This window comes from Neolamprologus multifasciatus, chromosome 13, assembly GCF_963576455.1.
Source record: "Neolamprologus multifasciatus chromosome 13, fNeoMul1.2, whole genome shotgun sequence".
NCBI classification, from domain to species: domain Eukaryota; kingdom Metazoa; phylum Chordata; class Actinopteri; order Cichliformes; family Cichlidae; genus Neolamprologus; species Neolamprologus multifasciatus.
The window spans coordinates 18,940,381-18,953,300 of NC_140451.1; the positions used below are offsets into that span (position 1 = coordinate 18,940,381).

At 42.0% G+C, this 12,920-nt stretch overlaps 1 protein-coding gene across 3 annotated transcripts in view; it reads right to left on the reverse strand.

The window, feature by feature from the left end:
- LOC146505428 (apoptosis-stimulating of p53 protein 2-like) overlaps positions 1-12,920 on the reverse strand; it is a 29,233-nt gene that overhangs the window by 1,192 nt on the left and 15,121 nt on the right. For 2 of the 3 annotated variants that reach the window (XM_085182692.1, XM_085182693.1), the window contains 13 exons: positions 11,488-11,662; positions 11,110-11,291; positions 10,854-11,018; positions 7,481-7,528; positions 6,088-6,268; positions 3,897-4,019; positions 3,630-3,751; positions 3,089-3,497; positions 1,818-2,659; positions 970-1,107; positions 735-868; positions 396-562; positions 78-277 (listed from right to left, as the gene is read on the reverse strand). In XM_085182692.1, the coding sequence (XP_085038818.1) occupies positions 78-277; positions 396-562; positions 735-868; positions 970-1,107; positions 1,818-2,659; positions 3,089-3,497; positions 3,630-3,751; positions 3,897-4,019; positions 6,088-6,268; positions 7,481-7,528; positions 10,854-11,018; positions 11,110-11,291; positions 11,488-11,662 (2,886 nt within the window). The remainder of the gene's footprint in view (positions 1-77; positions 278-395; positions 563-734; positions 869-969; positions 1,108-1,817; positions 2,660-3,088; positions 3,498-3,629; positions 3,752-3,896; positions 4,020-6,087; positions 6,269-7,480; positions 7,529-10,853; positions 11,019-11,109; positions 11,292-11,487; positions 11,663-12,920) is intronic. The other variant, XM_085182694.1, reaches the window with a different exon arrangement.

Genomic DNA, 12,920 nt, shown 5'->3' on the forward strand with positions numbered 1-12,920 from the left:
ACACAAAAAAACATATTAATAATCCACATTTTAACACCTAGAATACTAGACTGATAATACGCCGATTCATAACTCACCCCTAAGAGGTTGCGGGGAATGTAACCCTCAGTGTCGCCCATGCGCGCCCACCACCACTCGATCTCATCTTCGTCCTCCCTGCGGACGATGGTCATGCAGTCCCCCTCGTGGAACGAGAGCTCATCAGGGTTTTCAGCAGAGTAGTCCCAAAGGGCGTAGACCACACCCCTGTTCATGATACCCATTTTTTCTTGCACGCCTGAGGAAAAATGACATTTTAAACACTGAGTTTTTGTTGAAAGAGGGAGGGGGAAAAAAAAAACAACATTCACAAGACAGGAAAACACTAATGGAGAGACAAAACAGCTTTTACTGACCATAGAGGAACTGAGAGCACTGGGTGTAGCCTTCTTCCATTTCTTCACATTTATCAGCTGCCGTTTGCATGTCGCTGTAAGTCATAGCAAACACTGCTGCTCCAGACTCCACCAAGAACTTGCACACTTGCACATTGTTGCAGGATGCAGCACAGTGAAGAGGTGTCCTATTTTTTTTTTAAAATTGAAAAAATAAAGAAATAAATGGAAAAACAAAGAGGAGAAAATGTGAGATGTATTAGGAAAAAAGAAAAATAGTAAAGATTGCTAGAAGTACTTTAAAAATGTCCAAAAAAGCAAAAATAAAATGAATGTGCCCAGCAGCGAGCATGAACTTACCAGCCGTCACTATCAGCGGCATTAACATTGACACCAAACTGAACCAGAAACTTTACGATCTCCGTATGGCCGGCACAGACAGCGTTGTGTAGAGCAGTGATGCCTTCATCATTGGGCTGACTTGGATCTTCCACCTGTGATTCAGAAACCACGAGAAGTGAAATACTAGTATAATACCAGAGCAGATTACCAACAGGAGTGACAATATAACAAGCTTGTGGGAGAGATTTCTTACTTCGTAGATGATTCTCTGAACCAGATCAAACTCTCCCTCCAGAGAAGAGTCCAGCAGCAGAGCCAGTGGGTTGAACTTGACTCTCATGTTGTGCTCGATACGTTCAGAACCAGGCTTGCGCAGATTGGTCCTCTTTCCCTAAAGACACAACCATAATAGTGTATCACATAAACGATCTTGAACAGCACAGAAAAGAAATATAAATCTCAGAGAGAAGAGACGTCCACTTGCTCTTGCCCTTAGTGTGGGCTTAAAGCAAATGTGGGACTTGTGCTTCCAGCAAGCTAATCCAGTTTATGAACACAAGCTGAAAAAAACTAATTAATTCCTCCAACACCACGATTATGCAACCCGATAGGGGAAAAAAATGGTTCTTTAGCTTTCAAATTGAGGTGACAAAAGGAGGGGACTGGGGTGGAAAATGGGTCATAACACTGATTTCTCAGTGTTAAAACCTGCTACCTTAAGATCAAAACCGCTTAAGGAGTTAAGCAACAAGAAAAAGTAAACTGGTGTTTATTTTTAAGAGAATGTGTAAACTGTGCAAAGCGGGGTGGATATTGGCTTAAAGAGAGCAGAATGAAGCCTATTTTCTCCTGAAACAATAGCAGTACTTGATGGTGATTATTCAATTACATAACACCAGAGCAGGTCACTGCTGTTCAGCAGGGCCAAGTGTAACTCATGATGTGCCCCTAACAAACATGTGAGAGGATTTACAAAATGTACGCAGCACAAATACAAACACAGGTAGTGTCTCCTGTGGACTGCAATGACTAGTTCTTCTTTCAAAAACAAACAGCTAAAAGCCATGTTATAATTGAGATTCTACGGATTAAGATTCATACCGGTGGCAGAGTGACCTGTCCAGTGACCTCAGGTGCTTTCATGTTGAAGGTGTCCTCTCCGAAGCTGTCCTGCTCTGCTCCGCTGGGGTATGGAGGTGGTGGGTATGGGGGGAATTCTTCCAGGAAGCCTTCTGGAGGTGGAGGGGGCAAACTAGGTTCTGTGTCCTCCAGACCAGGAGGTGGTGGCGGTGGGAAAAGAGCATCATCTGGCCTTGGGGCTGGGTGGGATGGTGGAGGAGGGGGAATAATTTCCTCAGTCTCCGGGATGGCCGGTGGTGTGTAGGGCTGTTCAGTAAAGGCTGGAAGTGGAGTGTTGATACCTGTGGTCTGTGAGGGTTCCTGAGTTTGTCCTCTCTCTGATGGGTAGTTTTCAGTGCCAGTCGGAAGGCTTGAACCATGTGGTCCGGCTGATCCTTCCACCGCTTTCGCTGCTTCTCCAGTAAATGTAGGAGTGGTTGGTGTGTTCACAGTGGTCTCCATAGCTGCCAGGGTAGTTTTCTGATAAAGGAGTTTCTGAATGTTGGGCCCTGCCGGACCCTCTGGTTCAGTGATGGAGCTGCGTTTCTTCAAAGGCCGAGGGGCATTGTAGAGTTTCTTTCTCAGGGCTTCCAGGTCACCATCGCTCTGCCTGTAGGGGTTGGAAATGAAGGGAAGCAGCTTGGTAGGGCTGAGCGGCCGGGGGATGCGCTCTGTCTCTGGCTGCTGCCCCTCAGATGAGCTGGAGCCTGCGTTGTTGGTTCCATTGTTGTCAACTTCAGTTTCTGGGGCTGGGGAGCGACGCTCTAAGTATGGATTCTCTGGATGCGGGAAGCCTCCACTGGAGATCAGTGGTTTACCATACACTACAAACAAAAAACAGGAAACAAGTGTTTAAGACAGCGGGTGCATAGCTCTTTTTTGGACAAATTTCACCATTTCTCTCCCTTCTACTTCTACTAACTTGATATTCAGAGGATGGAGCTTCTTTACAGCAGCCTTCACCATGTCACAGCATAATCATTATGCTTTCTATTATTACATTGCAATTCATAATAACAATGTATTTGATGATTTTTTTGTATTTTAATTCATTAATTACAACAAGTAGGGTTTTTTCCCCGTTTCGTCTTCCTCATTAAATGAATGGGCTATATTATTTTACAGAGTTAGTGTGGAATACAAAAAGATTCTCAGGACAGATTCAGGACTTTGATAAACTTCATTTTCATTTTTTATATGTGAATCCATCTACATCAACTGTGTATGCAAAGATGCTGAATGTATATTCTTACCACTGACAAATCCGTTGGTGCGGTTTTGAGCCCTGTTGAGAGAACCCTGCACAACAGGCAGGAAAGGCTTTCCTGAACCCGACTGCTGTGTGTACATGGAGTAAATGGAGCTGGCAGCTACGATTTGCGGTTTACTCAGGTTGGCTTCTTTGGAGGAGGGGAGGTCTGACGTGAAGGGCCGTACCGTGGCTGCAGGTGGAGTGTCCTGCTTGGAGGGTAGAGGGAGTGTCTGGCTCTGTGACGGTGGGTGAGGGCTGCGGCTCTGGGCGGTGTGGGGCTGCTGGCTGTGGGGCTTGGCTTTAGGGAAGGTGCCTGTGTTGAGGCCTGGTTTGCCATAGGGAACAATAACGGGGCCTTTCGGTTTGCTGGGGACAGGGGGAGGTACCTTGACTGGAGCTTTGGGAGCCGACTGATGGAAGTTGAGGAAAGAGAAAGATAGTAAATTAGCTAGGGTTATTTCTACAGGTATTAACAAATACCAAATTTTACAAATTTTTTTTTCTCATGATGATATAAAAAGTGTGTTTTCATTCCCCCTCACCTGAGCATCCCTGACAAGGTCATCACTGCTCTGGTTTTTGCGGAGAGAGGTAGCCGGAACCTCTGTTGGCTCAAACATGGAATATGGACGCACTTTCCTGTCCCTCTTCAATTCTGAATCATCTAGCCACAAAACACATGGAGAAGATGATCGAGAAATTCGTTTCAACACAGTTTGAGATTTAAAAAAAAATGAAAAAAAAAATTGTTTTATAGGAACAGGAAGGGATTATTTCTGCACGTGTGCAGTATGTGCCTGTGTCTTTACCTTGGTCTGTGTTATAACTGGAGTGAGAGTTCATTCGTGGCAGTGTTGAAGCAGAACCATGACCATTGGTGTTGGGCTCTGGACCTGAAGAACTCCACTCTGGCAGTTTCCCTGGCTGAAGGCCTGGTGAGCCAGCAGAAGAGGACAGAGAAGATAAAGTATAAAATGAGATGCAATGGGTTTTTAAAGAAATAATGAACTAAAGCATCAACACAGAAATTCATTCATTATAAACACAAAGTTCATAGAGCTTTGTGTTGTGCAGTGTCATACATAACAAACCTTCTTTGAAAAACAACAACAGATTTTGTGGCATTTTGCATTGCTCTTCATTTGCTCATTCGCTTGCATGTCTGCAGAAATCTCTGGTCAGATAAGCCACAAAAGCATGGAGGGGTATCTTACAACTAGCAAAAGTAGCAACACATAGCAAAACCATGACTTCCGTCACAGTGTCTACACACTTTAGTTAAATGGTCCATCTGAAGAAGGGCTGTACAAATACACCAACAGCCCCATATATTTTTCTAGACCAGTCCAGACCAGATTGGGTTGGTCACAGTCCACCCAGGATGTCAGTTCAAGTGAAGGTTATGTGTTTGTTCCAACTGACCCATTTAGAGCTGCAGAGAAAGAACTGAGGAGGGAACTCAACAAGCATGCTTTAACAAACAGCAGCAAAACAAGCAAACGGGATCAACAATCCAGCAAGGAAATTATATAAAAAAAAACTCGTTTTTGGTGAAGATAACAGTCATGAAAAATGAAAACATCTAAGCAAAGATATCGGGAAGCGCATACGTGCGCACACACACACACACAACACAAGTGTGTACCTTTTCTTTTAGCCCGCAGCTCTTTCAGAGGCTTAAGCAAGAACATGGCTTCTGAGGAAGATGCATTCGAAAGATAAAAAAAACAAAAAACAAAGTAGCCTTAAAGCTCCAGATCTCCTCTGGTTCTAAACATGATTTTGGATGGGCCCAGCCTGGGCCCCCCAAGGGGCCATGCAGACCACAGCACAACCCCCAGGAGCCTGCCTGTTACTGTGCACAACATCCCTGATAGAGAGGAAATGGGAATGGGTGTATAGAAAGAGCAGATCCTTCTCATCCCCGCCCATCCCTATCTCTCTTCTTTCCATACTGCAAATCAACTCAGCATGCAGAAATAATTGCATGCAACAACACAACAGACTGGAGAGATGCCTGTTCCATTCACTTTTGGTATGTGAAATTGCTTTAAATAGGAAAACATGAGATGACGATTTCTTCTGTTGTTGTTTTGTAATGACTAATTTTGGTGTTGGATCATTCATTTTTAATAACCTGAAGCATACTGCTTGCACAATGTCTTACTGAGAGACCAATTTTAGGATGAGAGAGTAACTCTCTCATCCCGTAAGATAGAGAGATGAAGCACATAAGAAGGAATTACAGTGTGGAGGATGGTAGAAAGAACAATATGTTGCTCTGGTCTCTCATTGGTTGGATCACACTTTCACTTCCATTACATAGAACATACCTTAGTGCTGTCCCCAGTTTACCATGTAACAAGATGTGAAACAGATTGATTTAAAGCAGCACAGGAGCAACTACATTAGGGACAAATTTGCAGCCTTATTAAAATAAAGGCAAGTAGCATTGTTTGGAGTTTTAATTTCTTATGGTATAAATAATTTTCTGTATAGCTGTTTCTGAATCTATATTAAGAAAGGCATGCAAGACACACACTTTGGCAAAACAAAAACTCAAACTACTTTACTTAAAACCTAAAAAAGTGTTTAAAAAAAAAAAAAAACATCCCTAGAAAACAAAAGACTGTGAAGCTCAGGCTAAGATAATGCTAGATCACAGCACAGCACCCAGGAAGTAACTAGCTACCTTCTGAGCTCAAAAAGACATCACAACCAGCAGGTGTCCCAGACTCCTTTGCTCCTGCTGTAAATGGTAAATGGTTAATGAACTGCTCTTTATACAGCACTTTTCTACTCCTTTACTGAGGAGTGAAAAGACCTTTACCTATCATCATGCTGAAATTAACAAAACGTATTTAACTGAAAAAACAAAAACAAAACAAAAAAACAAGAAACATAATTTAGCTGGTGATGTAAAGATGACAGCCTGATATTTGAGTCAAAATCAGAAAAGGAAAAACATTTAAGAGCAGACTGTGGAGGCTGGGTGCTCACCTGTCCCCACTTTCTGTGGCTCGTGGGCTGGGAGGGTGGCAGTGCCGTCTGGGTAGGCAGGTTTTACAAGCAAATCGTGTCTCGCTGGGCCCCTCGGCATAGTGGACGACTGGATGTACGGACCGACCGCTGCCACACGAGACGGACCCAACTGCTGTCCGGCTTGGGCATCGGAGGGCAACTGTACAGTGAAAGGGTAGAGAAAGTAAAAAGAAGACTGGTTAGAGAGAGCAATTTAAAGAGCCTGTATTACAGTAAACCACAGAAAGAGATACAATATTTAGACAAATGAACATAAATGACAGAATGGTAATCAAAACTGTAAAATGAGTCCACAGAAAACATGCTGACAACAATTTTGAAAAAGGTATTTTTCAAAAATGAAAGGCACTTAAGTCGATTACTTAAACAAATACACAGTGGATGAAAAATGGGAAACTTGAAAATTCTCCTATACAAGTTTTTTCTACTTGGTGGGTGAAAAGTTCACTTTAGCCTGTGCATGGTGCCAGAGCAGGCCATGTTTTTATTCCTCCCCACCCAAAGATAGAAAAAACAAAACAAAACATGGATTAACTCTTGTGAGCAAGGAAGTGTTCAGCCTTTTTCAGAATGATAATTTGTTTTGTGAAGTTTACTCTCAAGAACCTTAGTGTGGGATCTTTGTATTTATGCTAGTTGGTGGTGTATAAACCTAAAGATGGCCAGACAAGGAGTCAAGTGTGTAGGATTTGTCATATAGAAAAAAATGTTGATAAATGCCACAAGATGGCAAAAACCCAAGAATAGGTGCAGCAGAACAGATGTTATAATCCAGAACAAAAATGCTGGAATAACCGACTGACATCTCCAACCTTTCATAGATATCTAGTTACTTTCTCAGCAATGGCTGTTAAGTTACTGCTGAACCACCCACTCACCCACCCACTCACACACTCTCACACACACACACACGTTTATGCATATTTACAATGTTTACTAATTAAAAATTAAAAAAAATTTTAAATAAAAAAACCCAAACATTTTAAGATCTAATGACTCCAGAGCAGCGCAGCAGTCTCCTAAATGTTGTTGCTTTAGTAAGTTAGGACAGCACCTACAATATAAACACAGCAATTCATGCCTTTTTTTCTTTTTTTAATTATCCACATGTAGAAAACTGACTGATCAATGTTCACCTATAAGTTGGCACAAGTTCTTACAGCTCAACAAAAGCTGGTGCTATATTGCTTCCCTTTAAAACAAAATGATCATTGTAGGTTTTATCCATCAAATGAACGGAGCAACAAAAGTTAAACAAATGCAAAAACTAACAAAGTCTGAAGAGGCAAATCACATTCAGTTTAGAAATCAAACAGGTACATATGTATAGCTGCAATACTAGTTTAGTTACCTGAAGGTGAGTTTCTTTTGAAGCCCTCTCTTTACCAGGATAGCCATTCTTGAGAAAACAAAAGCACAAACATGCAACAGAAGTTCAAAATAGAAAAATAATCCCCCCTTTCCCCCCCTATCCAGTATTGGCCCTTTTCACTGTTTTCTGAAGTATGTGACTAAGATGGTGTGAGATGACTCTCAGCTGGCAGCTCTCAGACTACCTCTTGGTCAGTATGTTCAGATGTGTTTGCTGGGTGATGTTAGCTGGACGCTTGCTTTTTAGTAGGAGGAGAGAGCAGCTTGGATGGAGTGTGTCTTTGTGCTGGTGAGAAAAAGGCTCACTCATTATGATTCTAGGCAGGGTGTGGGTAAATCACCTCACGAGCCCCTATTCAAGCTTTCCTCTCAAACACACATGCACACATAAACACCTTTCTATGTACTGCTTCTCCTTTATTACATATGACATCAAAAAAAGAGGCCAGGAGGCTATAAAGTAATGCACAAGTTGCTCATTATCTAAACAATTAAAATAGATTTACATTTCTTTCTAAAATGTATTATTTATGTTTTAACTTTTAATCTTCAACACTGTTTTGGCTGAGTAAATACTGCAAACCAAATACTCACGAGGCTGTATTTTGAATCTAAAAACACCGATAAAACATACAGTGGGGCAAAAAAGTATTTAGTCAGCCACCGATTGTGAAAGTTCCCCCACTTAAAATGATGACAGAGGTCAGTAATTTGCACCAGAGGTACACTTCAACTGTGAGAGACAGAATGTGAAAAAAAAAATCCATGAATTCACATGGTAGGATTTGTAAAGAATTTATTCGTAAATCAGGGTGGAAAATAAGTATTTGGTCAATAACAAAAATACAACTCAATACTTTGTAACATAACCTTTGTTGGCAATAACAGAGGTCAAACGTTTACTATAGGTCTTTACCAGGTTTGCACACACAGTAGCTGGTATTTTGGCCCATTCCTCCATGCAGATCTTCTCAAGAGCAGTGATGTTTTGGGGCTGTCGCCGAGCAACACGGACTTTCAACTCCCGCCACAGATTTTCTATGGGGTTGAGGTCTGGAGACTGGCTAGGCCACTCCAGGACTTTCAAATGCTTCTTACGGAGCCACTCCTTTGTTGCCCGGGCAGTGTGTTTTGGATCATTGTCATGTTGGAAGACCCAGCCTCGTTTCATCTTCAAAGTTCTCACTGATGGGAGGTGGTTTTGGCTCAAAATCTCACGATACTTGTCCCCATTCATTCTGTCCTTAACACGGATCAGTCGTCCTATCCCTTTGGCAGAAAAACAGCCCCATAGCATGATGGGGCATACCTACTGTGAAGCACCCCCATGCTTCACAGTAGGTATGGTGTTCTTGGGATGCAATTCAGTATTCTTCTTCCTCCAAACACGACGAGTTGAGTTTATACCAAAAAGTTCTACTTTGGTTTCATCTGACCACATGACATTCTCCCAATCCTCTGCTGTATCATCCATGTGCTCTCTGGCAAACTTCAGACGGGCCTGGACATGCACTGGCTTCAGCAGCGGAACACGTCTGGCACTGCGGGATTTGATTCCCTGCCGTTGTAGTGTGTTACTGATGGTGACCTTTGTTACTTTGGTCCCAGCTCTCTGCAGGTCATTCACCAGGTCCCCCCGTGTGGTTCTGGGATCTTTGCTCACCGTTCTCATGATCATTTTGACCCCACGGGATGAGATCTTGCGTGGAGCCCCAGATCGAGGGAGATTATCAGTGGTCTTGTATGTCTTCCATTTTCTGATGATTGCTCCCACAGTTGATTTTTTCACACCAAGCTGCTTGCCTATTGTAGATTCACTCTTCCCAGTCTGGTGCAGGTCTACAATTCTTTTCCTGGTGTCCTTCGAAAGCTCTTTGGTCTTGGCCATGGCAGAGTTTGGAGTCTGACTGGTTGAGGCTGTGGACAGGTGTCTTTTATACAGATGATGAGGTCAAACAGGTGCCATTCATACAGGTAACGAGTGGGGGACAGAAAAGCTTCTTACAGAAGACGTTACAGGTCTGTGAGAGCCAGGAATTTTCCTTGTTTGAGGTGACCAAATACTTATTTTCCACCCTGATTTACGAATAAATTCTTTACAAATCCTACCATGTGAATTCATGGATTTTTTTTTCACATTCTGTCTCTCACAGTTGAAGTGTACCTCTGGTGCAAATTACTGACCTCTGTCATCATTTTAAGTGGGGGAACTTGCACAATCGGTGGCTGACTAAATACTTTTTTGCCCCACTGTAACAAATGACTGTATCAGGTTTTAATGAAAAATAATATTTGTCGTTAAAAGTTTGAGTTGTAATAGAAAGTTCGTGCTGGAAGCCAATAAAGCCCCGATTAGGAGAACATAATTAAATAAGTGCATAGAGGACAGATTACAGTGACTCATGTAATTGAGAAGGTGAAAGCACAATATCAACCAATCAGGATTTTTTATTTATTTATTTCATTTATTTTGTCCACCCTCAGATTTAACATCAAGCAGTAAATATGGTAATTTTTCTTCTCACAGTCTGTTTCATAAAAATCTATGTTGATTTATTTACAGTCCCATGGCAACCTTCAAACATCTTTTAGAAGGGGGGGGAGAGGAGTAGAAAGCCACCAGAGAGTGAGATCAGAACCTCAACACTAAACAGGATTATCACCACAGACTGCCTTAACTCAGCCTTCTGATTTTTAATGTGTGTTGAATCTTGCCATAAATGTTTGCATAAAAGACGGTTTAAAAAGGCAACGTCTTTCTTAAAAAGGCAGGTTTCCTTCAAACTGAATTCTTCCACTTTTCATGTTTATAAGCCCCACCAGAAATAGATAGCATCTTCACTGACATTCCTGCGTGTCTGTGATAGGAAGTCTGCACATACTATTCCTCTCTCATCTTCTGGCTTTGTTTCTGTCAAATGGGACTGAAAACACAACCGAGTGAAGGAGTGGGAGTGAAAAATCAAACTCAATTCCATTATATGATCAGAACAACCTTCCTTTCCCACCAAGATCCAATATTGGAAAAAGACAGATAGGAACTGATTGCTCTGAGTGAGAGAGGAGGGGTGGGGGTGGGTGGAGTGTTACGTGATCATCTCCAAACAGAGGAAAGAAAGTGTGAGAAGCTTGAGCTCAGAATGTCAGATGTAGAGATACAAACAGCTTTTTATCACAGGGCCACTAGGGGGGGTTCTGATCAAAAGCATTTCTACTAGTTAGTACCAGAAATTAAAATTAGTACCCTGAAAGATTGTCAGGGTGCCATATAACAATTAAAGCTATGGGTTTTTTTGGTTTGTTTGTTTTTTTGTTGTTTTTTTTTTATGTAGTTTTGGTGCAATAATACTTACGGGCAAGTTCTCTTTCTGCTGCAGGGCTGCCTTCTTTTTCCACAGCCGGTCTCGGAGCTCACTGATCCGTTTGTCCATAGCAGCCACTTCCAGGTTGCGCTTGTTCAGACTTTCTCTCTGGTGCTGGAGCTTTGAGTTTTGATCCTGGTTGAGCTTGTTCCTCAGCTGACCAACCAGCACAAACACAAATCAAAAACTGTGCTAATTTTAAACAAGTAATATGTTTGGACTTGAATTTTCCTTTATTACTTCACACCTGTAGCTCTTTGTAGAGGCGGTCCAGCTCTGCAACCGAGCTCTGGTTGTCATGGAAGTTATCCATTTTGCCATTTTTGAGCAACTCCAGCTGCCGGCTGAGCTCCTCCACCTTGGACGCAGCCATCACTAGTTCTCTCTGCTTCTGCTGGAACAGGTTATTCATTTGCTCTATCTCCTCCACTGGAAAGGGAGAGGGATTGAGTGTGATGATGACAGAGGTAAGAAGAAAGAATGCAAAGAGAGACAAACAATATAATGTTGACAGTCAGTCACAGAAATACAGCGCATCTTAATCCAAAATAAATTTCAAACTTTCATGGTTCACACGATACTCTTAGCAGGCATCCAGTCGTGAATTCAAAGTTAACGAACTCACCCAGTTTGCCATTGCTGAGACGTTTCTGCTCCACCTGACCCTTGAGGGCCCGGACCTTCTTGAGCCGAGCTTCCTGATTCTCAATGTTCTCTCTGAGGCGCTGGAGCTTCTCCTGCTCAGATGCCTGTTGCTGCTGACGCTGCTCTTGCTGCTTCAAGTAGCGCAGCCGCTGTTCCTAGAGACAAGAGGCAAAGGGGAAGCAGAACACTTGTTAAAAATATATATAATTAAACAAACACATCCCTCCTCATGCATGACTGCACTATGTACACTGCTTAAATGTCTAAATGTTATGGGCAACTGATAGAAGTTTTTCCTGGTTCATCTTCCTCTGAACAGACAATAGGTACATTTTTCCTTCTATGATGTTTGCACAATGCAATGCTACTGAAAAAAAAATGAAGTCACTGATAACTGGGTTGCCTATAACCCTGGCTTTCAGTGCAAAATACTTCCTGCCACAAGTCCTTGGCTGTAATAAAAAATAGGAAGTGCTTGCTTTTCCTGGTAGCCTTGGGAAGCTATTCCCAGGTAGTTAAATAGCAGAAACAGATGCAACTGTGGAAAGTACTGAAAACAAATGGGGGGGGGGGGGGGGGGGGGGGGGATAGTTTGCATTACTTCCACTGGATCCAGCAAAAACAGTAAATCGAACAAATTCTGACTACAGAAAGCTTAAATGTTAGCAATGGTATTTAAAAATTGGTTGATTTCAGAATCAATCATCGCTCTTCAGGTGTGACATGGTATATTGTAAACATGACAGAGCTCTCCCAGCAGGTTCCAAGATAAGCACATCCCAGCCACGGGTCAGGTGATGATGACGACAATGCCCCTTTATTTACTCCAAGCAGTCAAGTATACATGTAATGCTTGTACTTGATTGCTTGGAAGTCACATTCCTGGACTTGTTATACTGTGCTGATGTATACACAGTGCTTGGAAGTGAATGCTTAAATGCCTAAAGGACCTAAACCACAGCCCTAGGAGCATATTTAAGGAAGTAAAAGAAGACGCAAAGTTTTTAAAGTTACTATAAAACTGCATATACTGTGTGGGTGATTCAGAAGAACAAAAACATTTTAAAGTGCTTCCGCAAAAAAACAAAACAACAACAAAAAACATAGAAGGAATAAGCACTCAGTTAAGTATTTCATTATATCACACCTATTTTCTATCATATCTTTCTTGTTGTCAATCAATCCTGAGCAAAGTAAAAAAACAAGTTTAGATATCAGATGTGTCCCGCAGAGTGAGAACCTGACACAGTAAACTGTCTCAGGCTTCTCAAATGAAACTATGCCCACATCCACCCATGCCTTACCTGTCTATCACAAACTCTACATAAACATCCATTATATAAGTACAATAGAATGTACTCATTTAATGTACTAAATGAACTCATTTTTAGTCCAGTACTGACTTCAATACCG